Source organism: Crassostrea angulata, chromosome 4, assembly GCF_025612915.1.
Source record: "Crassostrea angulata isolate pt1a10 chromosome 4, ASM2561291v2, whole genome shotgun sequence".
Taxonomy (NCBI): domain Eukaryota; kingdom Metazoa; phylum Mollusca; class Bivalvia; order Ostreida; family Ostreidae; genus Magallana; species Magallana angulata.
The window spans coordinates 42,904,140-42,914,053 of NC_069114.1; the positions used below are offsets into that span (position 1 = coordinate 42,904,140).

At 33.1% G+C, this 9,914-nt stretch overlaps 1 protein-coding gene across 5 annotated transcripts; it reads left to right on the plus strand.

The window, feature by feature from the left end:
• LOC128180440 (monocarboxylate transporter 5-like) lies at window positions 1-6,277 on the plus strand. Of its 5 annotated transcripts, none has more exons than XM_052848564.1 (8): window positions 1-262; window positions 725-1,659; window positions 1,991-2,516; window positions 2,659-2,755; window positions 3,292-3,435; window positions 3,705-3,851; window positions 4,814-5,857; window positions 6,137-6,277. In XM_052848564.1, the coding sequence occupies exons 4-8, from the start codon at window positions 2,683-2,685 to the stop codon at window positions 6,244-6,246; spliced, it is 1,518 nt and encodes a 505-aa protein (XP_052704524.1). In that variant the 5' UTR covers window positions 1-262; window positions 725-1,659; window positions 1,991-2,516; window positions 2,659-2,682; the 3' UTR covers window positions 6,247-6,277. The 5 variants fall into 5 exon arrangements, with proteins under 5 accessions (XP_052704524.1, XP_052704521.1, XP_052704525.1 ...); XM_052848561.1 differs by having other exon boundaries at window positions 1,991-2,221; XM_052848565.1 differs by lacking the exon at window positions 1,991-2,516.
• Window positions 6,278-9,914: the final 3,637 nt, after the last annotated feature.

Below are 9,914 nucleotides of genomic sequence, written 5' to 3' on the forward strand. Positions count from 1 at the left end.
GGTTTCCATACATGTTGTAACAATCACTTGTATACTAGCACCAGGCTAGCTTCGTTACCCTTTGATTTTGTAAGGCGGGTTACCCTTAATTCTTTGCAAATGCGCAGTCAGGTAGAACCGCTGACACCTGGTCATTCCCGGCTTGGCTGCCGTGTGACAAGACACGATTTTGAGGACAGCTCTTGTTTGCTCTACTGAGCGATATTGCAGTATGCATTGTGCATGAACCATGTTAATAAGTGGGCACGGATAGCAGATCATGGTAAGTATATGTTATCAGTTTTATTCAGTATTTTTGCGTATTCGGCTAGTAATTCTTGTTTATTGAGCTAAATATAACCTTGGCCAACGTTCACCTCTTAAACTTACCTGTGTGAGCAGTCGAGCGTATCTTTTGCGTGGCAGTTTAAATACCAGTTTTATGTTATCGATAAAGCCCTGTATTAGAATTGTATAGCTTTGAACGTTAGTCTAGGCGTATTTTTGTTTGTATTAGATAAAACTTGCTGATTTATTTAAATGTCTTGGGCGGAAGTGATTCTCCGGAACTTATTGACCGGAAGTGTGTGCCATTTTTATTTTGTTATTTACATGTTGATACGAAACATAACTTTGTTTACACATTAGTGCCAGACACTTATGATATGATTATTTTCTTCAATTATCATCAAATCTTGCCACACTCAGGTTGCCTACATGTATTTATTACTGTAATAAATTGTAGCGTTTTGACTTGGTCATACAACAATGAAGGTCCAGTGGGGATAACCACACCGATGTTCAACACCACCACGGTACCTAAGTTCTAGGACTACAGCCCTGAAGGATTCCACGGTGGGGATACTGGAGAGAAGTGAAGTCTACTCCGTGACATCGGCGATGATTTGAAATAAAAGCAGATATCCGATCGAGATAAGTGATCGCGTGACTTGGAACACGAGTGATATGATATTAAGTGATTGTTATGTGAACAGTTGAAAATAAGTTTTGGAGTGGCAACCATATTTAGAACTTAAAGAAAACTATTATATACCGGTTCGTCTGACTGTCAAAAGGTTTTTTTTTTCATATTCATAGATAGTATCTTTTTATATGCTTGTTAATGTAGGGTTATTAATTACTGCAAATTGAATGAGTATGGGGTGTGAGCGAGTATGGGTGTGAAAGTGTTATTGTAAATATATTTCATTTGTTCTTTTGTAAATAAATTTATAAAACTGAAGTTGTCTTAACTGTTATTTGGAGAACGCCTGGCTCATCCACGTTACACATGTAAAGTAGAGAGTATTCAGATTGTTGCTCATGGTCTAGTGATTCTTAACTTTGGTTGGTTGGTTTTAAGGTGAAAGGTTGAATTCTTTGAAGGTAGAGTGATTTTGGGTGTTTGATTTAATTTCTCCAGTGACTACTGTTGAGAGCGGTCTGTTATATGTTCCATTCTATACAGACTTTGACTAAGACCTTAAGTAAGAGAGTTTATTAACTTTATTAACTTGTGTGAAAGATAAATTATAAATGAAAATAAATGGTTTGAATGCTTTTTATTTAAGTAATTATTTTATCAGTAATCAATTATTTATTTGGTTGATTTGTAGAGTCATTCCTACATGAGTAATTTACAGTGATGTCAATTGCATAGGTTCTGATACCGTATATCTGGTAAGATCTATGTTTTGTGTGACTAACATATAAATGTATGTGGTGTCTAAATTGTCTAAACTGTGTCTATATTTATTTTTGACATTTATGTCTAAAAGTCATAATTATGCATAAATATATGCATATTTATATGTGATAAATTTACATATTGGTCATTCTTAATAATAATGATGAAATATGAACAATTGATTGGATTTTAATTTGATCTATTTTCCATTTCATTAAAGTAGTAAATGTGATTGAATTATGAAGTGGAATTATTGTACTTGATATATATGTGTTTGTGTTGTCTTGTGATGTGTATGTTTATGTATGTTTGTGTATGTTTCAGAGCCATATATCATTCATCAGTATTTGCAATAAACCTGTTACAATACATGTGTCCAGTGATTAAAGCCCGTAACAAATTCTTCATCACTGTAGACGAAATTCTGCGACCTCTGTCAGTCGGAACGGGATCATATTCCACGTTCCGAATATCCCTGAAAAGTGCATAAGACCCTGATGACATTACAAAATGTCAGTACGAAATGCAACTTTGCAATGGCCTACAAATCTAAAGGTTAATAAATTCATACTCATGCAATTCTGGACAATCTTTTATTGAATTATTCATTTACACCCATAATTCTGCACACCCAGGATGCCACTAAATGGTTTTGAAATTACAGTCGTGCAAACTGTTTTTTAAGTAGATACCAGGTCATCAGTTCTCGGGAAGTGTGACTACAATATTCAGATCTGCTTGAAAAAAAAATAGATTTGGCTGCAAGTTTCTCGGAAAGACTCGGGTTAAGTTATCATACTTGGGAATCGAGGAGCATTGAGGGGCGAAGTCAACTTTAACTGTTAGTCATGTGTGTTGCTTTTGTTTTTATGTTGAGCATTTGTTCCAGTTTTTACTTTGATTGGTTATTTCATTTCTTATGAACTGGTATAAAACCAGTTACTATCAGAACTCCCGCACCGACCTAAAGCAAACTGTTTTGTTATATATAGAATTTGCTTACCTTAGTGGATGGTATGATCATGTTCAACTTTAGGAAAAGTTCACCTTCATCCGTAGATAGAGGCTGGGCCTGGATAATACTTCTGGGTGGGTATTGATGTGTATTATTAGTAAATATTTTGCTATCTATACATCATTTCCTAATATTTTAGTTTAATTGTGAACAATATTTTGGACTTATTTCGGAAATATAAAATTTATTCAACTTTTAAATAAAATTATATATTTATAATTGTGGAGAAATGACATGCTATTAGTTAGAAAAAAATCCGATTTTTTAGGGCGACATAAAGTAACGAGCTACTAACGAGTAAATTTTAGGATGTCGAAGGAGCTTTCCGGAGTAGGGAAAACAAAGATGAAGTGTATAACATTGATATGTCAAATAGATGTAAAAATAACAACTGAAAATAATTTTTTATAGAAAAAAAATTATAAGGAGCAGAGTTTAATATTCAATTCATGTTGTTCATTTAAGTGGATTGGACTGATTTCAAATTCAAACACAAACCTCTAATTTCAAAATGTAAAATTGATAATGACCATCTTGAAAATCGTTTAAAATTTTTTCCCTTAAAGTTGTGTTACAAACAATACATCCACGCGGTTTTTATACTTTGTAGGATGCTTCGTGGAATACTTTGTCGTTCTTGGAATGTATAAATCGTTCGGGATATTTTTTGTACAATATCAGAGGAAATACAACACAAGCGCCTCTGTCCTCTCCATGATTTTATCGGTTCAGAACATAATAACAAGCATCAGTTGTAAGTACTTAATGCACCTAGTGCTATTAACCATCCTGTTTGTGTTCAAATGGATGTAAACGGAAAATTGATACGGAAAGAACTATTAAAAAACATTCAAGACAATGTTATTTCATTATTTCCAAATTATGGCTTTATTACATTGGTACATAATTTTGAACATTTCATCTTTTCGCCTTTATTTTACAGTCATAAAAGTAGGAACTTATCATTTTATAATGGTTTTACTTCGTTAGTACTTAATTAATTCTGACCACTTTACTTTTTAGCCCTTATAGTCATGGGAGTAGGAACTCGTTATTTCACAGAAAGAACAATGGTAATGTGTGGAGGACTTATAGGACTAGGGTGTTGTATAGGAAACGCCTTTGCTCCGTCAGCAGAAGTTTTGTTTTTTACACAGAGTTTTCTGTTTGGTATGTTTGTTTTTATTTCCCTTTACTTAATAATATGTGGGTGATCTGTACAAGAAAATCAATTTTTCAAATTAAATGCATCCTTTCTGTTTTACAAAATTTGTTTCAAATTCTACATTGTAATTTAGATAAAAGTATCTAAAATATCGCTTAAAATACTAATATTTTATGCAGGTTACCGTTTTTCTGTCGGTGAAAAAAAAACCAACAACAATTGAATTCAATATACATGTACATGTATGGTGAAAACTCTTAAATTGTTTACTTTCACACATTCCCTCTGAATATCAGAAGAATTTTACGGGAACAAAAATGCATTTATTACGGTGATTTATGATGGAAAAGTTCGACATCTTTAATCCTTTAAAAAATTATCGAGGCCCTTTGCACGTTTTCTTCCATTAAAATTCGGGTACTTTTCATATCATTAGCAATGAAAAATACCGGTAGTCTTTTTATTTTAGTTGTTTATGGAAACCTTTTGCAATAAAAATTCTGTTAAAAACAGAAAAAAAAACTTTTTAAATTCTAGTGGATGAATGTAGCTTGGGCGTAAAGGTGTTTTTGATTCGAAATATTAAGCACATCGTTTGGATGCACTAACTTGGAACAGGATATTGTACGAATAGAATTGATCTTTATCTTCCTTCATGAACCTAGTTTATTAACAGTAAAGTGGTTTTTTCTTTTGTTATCACTGTTATTCAAATGCTTATGTACAAGGGAGCTTAAATAATCTTTTTTTTTAAAATAAATCTTCCATTTTCAATAATTTCTAAAATCAACATTGGTGGCTTCTGCGTAGAAGAGGTGGTAATAAGAATAAGTTAAATTATTGGAGAAGGAGCTTTGCTTCTTAAGAAAATAACAAGCAAATCACAAAAAACTAATGTCTAATTTGATATTCTCTCAATTTTGTGTGTACCTGTAAATCTAATGATAATTATCTTCAATTTTTGAAGCGGTTTCAGCAATGGCTGCAACTTTACCAGCAATGTTGATGGTCGGCAAATACTTCGAAAAAAGACGAGGAATGGCGAATAGTATTGCCAATGTTGGAGGAAGTTTGGGGGGCTTCGTCTTGCCCTTTTTCTTGACTTTTCTATTCAGCGAATACGGCTTAAAAGGCACGCTTATAATTGCTGGAGGGCTGTACCTTCAGTTTTTGCCTGCAGGACTAGTAATGCGTACCATTGAAAGAGGTTCGGCTTTGCATGAAGACAAGGAGTGTACAGGCAGCCTTCTGTCAAACCAAACAGACAAGGGGAATGTAATCGAGTATGAAATCCAAGATGCATATAATGGGTCAAGCACTTCGCTAAATAAACCAGTAAACACAGAACTAAAAGCGAAATCTATGGTTAATATTAACTCGAGCCAGAAGAACTGCTCATTAAAATCATCCGCACTACACGGAAGTTCACTAGATATCGAAAGCACCGTATCTGTAAAAAACATCAATGCAGGCAGGTCACAACATCGTTCATTGTCAACGCTGTCGGATGCGAAAAGAAAAGGTCTTAAATTTTTATTTACATTATTCGACTTTGCTTTGTTCAAGAACCCAAAGTTTATTCTTCTTATGATGGTAGCATTCTTAGTAGCGCCTGGAAGTACCATAGTCGTGACTTTTATCGCACCTTTTGCTATAGACAATGATCAGTCCATTAACATGATCGGGTACCTCCTCACACTCTCTTCGGCAGGTGACTTGACAGGAAGACTCCTTTTTGTATTCATCTCAGACAACAAAGTTATTCAAAGGTATCATATGCTATCAATAGCGATGTTGGCAAATGGTTTGACATGTCTTCTGGCTTCGTTTTATGATACCTTTGCAAAGCTCGCAGTCTTTGGATTCTTGCAGTCTTCTTTCGGTGGTACATACTATTCATTGATAAATGTACTGATTGTGGATTTTATTGGCTTGAAGAATTTGCATCATGGATTGTCAATGACTACGGTTATGCGGGGAATATCAGTGGCTATTACTTCATCTGTTGTTGGTAATTAACTTGTTTGTTCTGCTATCAAAGTCATCACTTGAAAGAAATCAACTAAAATAAGGCTATAAGTCGATATCTATATTCTTGACTTGCAAACACTTAAACGGTTTTAGATCTACTATACACTAATCAAATGATAAAGTTGATATCATTGTGAAAACTAAGAACTCTACATTAATAGTGAACAGCAACAGATGATTGATGAATCAGTCGTAATTTGCAGGTTATAAGTCTTGTATATCAATATATTTTTTAAAATAGAAATGTTGTTACTTGCAGGTCATTTGCGGGACCACACCGGGTCATACGTCAGCGGATTCTACCTGATGGGCACCTGTTTGGTGTTGGGTGGTTTGCTTTTATTGTTTAAACCCTTGATATCAAAATAAAGGCGGGATTTGTCAGAATCTTGGAGAATTTGATATGTATTCAATTTGGTATCTTTTTTTTATCAATGGTACAAATTTTGACTAGTTCGTTTCTCAGCATTTCTCTATGTTTTAGAACATCCTAAAGACCCTATTTACGATCTATCATTAGCTTGCATTATGTGTTAAGGAAATGCAGTTTACATAATCGATTTCGTGAAAACCATTGCAAGCATAATTATCCCACGAATATCTACACAGTTCTACTTATCAACTATAAAAAATGATATATATATATATATATATATATATATATATATATATATATATATATATATATATATATATATATATATATATATATATTGAAACACAATAAAATCCACAGTGGTCGGCGAGTTATAGATAAAAATTAAATAAGAAAACACGAAAAACGTTCAACATAGCTTAAGCGCTTTCATTTTAAAATCTTCAGCTTCTGAAGATTTTAAAATGAAAGCGCTTAAGCTATATTGAACGTTTTTCGTGTTTTCTTATTTAATATATATATATATATATATATATATATATATATATATATATATATATATATATATATATATATATATATATATATATATATATATATATATATACACACACACACACACACACTCTAGCCTTTGAGCCGTGCATGCACGGGTTGGCATTGCATATGATATCGGACATTTACGAAAATAGATACATCGACACACCGTATTAATTGTTGACATGTACATAACCAAGCTTTAAGCCTTCAATAATGCTATTAATTTCACTGCACTCTGCTTAGTTATAATAATCTAACTGTGTCTCGGTACAGGCCTTTACCCCAGTAAAAATGCCTCCGTGTACCCGTTATGTAGCAAAACATTGCAGAATCGCTCCGAAACGATTTTGGAGAAAATGAAACTGCATTAAAAATAACAGTAAAATTATTCATTGCAAAGTTGAAACCATTTTGAGGCTGTAAAAACCTTTCATTAAAAAATTTATTTCATAATAATAAGAAATTCAACACTTTTTCACCACGGTTTTTATACTCGCTTCGAATTTATGTTGACATTCGGAACTCTCGGAATTTTAAATAATAAATGCACAGAGTTAGAGTTATCTTCCGTAATCCCTTTGATTGACAGAATATATGACATATTTAAAAAAAAAATTACACGCATTTGTAATATCGTTTCTGCGTTTATCCATGCAAATATGATATTGTGGGAACATAAACTAAAGAGCCTCTCATGATTAATCGTGAATGAAATACGCATGCGCAAGATTGTAAAATAAAAAAAATTCAGACATTTGGTTAATTATTAATTAGCGAAGCTTCATTGAGAGAAATAAAAACAAATTGGTAACCTTCAAGTACTAATGATGTTTAAAATACATAAAACAAAAGACGGTACTATTCCGATTTCTTGGTATTAAAGCCCAAAAATTCGAGTCTTTAAGAAATGAAGATAATAATTTTTCTATTGATCGACGTATCAAAGAAAAAATTGACCGGTGTCGTATAATTTAAGGTCCGCCCCGTAAAATGGTCCGGCCGGACCTTTAATATTAACATTTAAGGTCCGGCTTTCCCCTATAAGAAAAGGTCCTACCCGTAGATACTTGTTAAAATTTCTCTTAAAGTAATTGTTCTTTTTGCTCGTGTACTTGTATTTTAAATATGTCTTTGTTTACATAATCCAGTCGGCCATTTGCGTATTACTTTGTGGAATATCAAATATTCATAGCGGATTAGATTTTGACCAATTGTTTAAGAATCTGAAAAAAAGAAAACCAAAAGTATTTTGACAATAATTTGTACACACCATTTAGTCCCTTTGTTTTTAAATCTCTTCCGGTGTTTATGTATTAGCAGAGGGTTTCATGACAGGTAAACACGGGTAAAAGAAGCCCTGCAGGCATTCACACTTGTGTTAATCAGAATACACCCCTTAACTGAGAGAGAAAAAATGTCTCCGCTGTAGTGCTCTACGCAACTAAGATTGTCATTTTAGCTTTTGCTTTGTTTAATTTTCAGTAGATCAGAAACTTATGATAACATACTAATAACTTATGCGTCTCTAGGTAGATTTATCACAAGTTTAAGATAATTAATAAAAGGTCGCATATGTGGATTACCGTAACAGAGGATATACGTTGACATTATAGTGTATACATGTACGTACTGGGGTACAGTAAATATAAGAGCGAGAAAGACAAAAGAAAATAATCAAATGATACGTGTACCTATGATTAAAAAGCATGTTTAAATTGACTATAGGTAAATTGTTTAAAAACGTAATAAAGGTGATAATGTTGTAATAATCATAATCTCTCTCTCTCTCTCTCTCTCTCTCTCTCTCTCATGCGCATGCAATATAGTTTAAAAAGTGTAAGTGTTTATTTCCGACAGTATTCGATCACCTCATTATTCTAAAACACTTATTCCCTCTTTCTTTAATCAAACGTACAATACTTTTATATGTATGCATACATGTACATGTAATTAAGCAAGGATTTGGAAACAAGTAAACACTTGTCTTATTATAAGTAAATCCGTTTTCATCGATAATGTTTAAATTCTATATCACAAAGCCGTTTATTGCAGAAATATATTTGTAAACTGCCTAAAAAAAATCCTTGTTGATTTAAGAAAAAATTTGTTTCTCCATGGAGTAAATACTGACGTCCTTATCAAATGGATAGTGTCTAGAGTAGCAATCTTGCATTGGTATAGATGAATACATGTAACTCTCTCTCTCTCTCTCTCTCTCTCTCTCTCTCTCTCTCTCTGACATCCATGTTGGTGAAGTGTCTAGTTACATATCCTTCGATGCTGCAATGGTATCATTGGTATATAGGGAAATACTTAATCAAGTTGACACTTGTATTGACTCTAATTTAATGATGATCTTTTCTTTCAGTGGGTAGGACCCAATAATAAAGTTAAAGAAATGGTCCGCCACGTTGAAATACTGAATGCAAATAATTAATATTCATATGATAAATATTCGTATAAATACTTGTTTTGATTTATCCCTATAATCTTTTAATTTAGGGCTAGAACCTAATATTATGGCACAGAAAAGGTAGGGCTAGGACCTAATATTATGGCACAGAAAAGGTCCACTTGTTGAAATACCCAATGCAGAAAATTAACATTCATATTGATACTTGCTTTGATTGACCCCGATGTTCTTTTAATTTAGGGATAGGGCCTAGATGTAATATTATGGCTCGTTTAGAAAAGGTCCGCCCCATTGAAATACTGTTTGCAAAAAATTCACAGTATTTTGACCCAATGACCTTTCATTTTAGAGGTAGGACCCAATATTATAGTTCAAGAAAAGGTCCGCCTCGTTAAAAGAACTGCATAGTCATGCATGAATGTAGTGAGTTTGTTATAGATTTTTCTCTCTCTCTCTCTCTCTCTCTCTCTCTCTCTCTCTCTCTCTCTCTCTCTCTCTCTCTCTCTCTCAATGTATTATTTATATATATGTCATAGAGAGTGGAGTGGATACGATGCCCCTGTGCCCTAGTGCAAATAAAAAGTAGCAATGATATCGCTTGCATGTACCGTTGTAATTGAATTGTAAAGAATATTTGATTTTAAAAAGGATAACGTTTTTAAGCGTGTATCGTATTGGAAATATGTGCAAAAATAGGACGTTGGAAAT

Coding starts and splice junctions, on each gene's coding strand:
- LOC128180440 (XM_052848561.1), top strand. CDS start 2,177: ATGTCAGTACGAAATGCAACTTTGCAATGGCCTACAAATCTAAAG. Junction 3,436..3,704: donor CATAATAACAAGCATCAGTT/GTAAGTACTTAA, acceptor TTTACTTTTTAG/CCCTTATAGTCATGGGAGTA. Junction 5,858..6,136: donor TATTACTTCATCTGTTGTTG/GTAATTAACTTG, acceptor TGTTACTTGCAG/GTCATTTGCGGGACCACACC.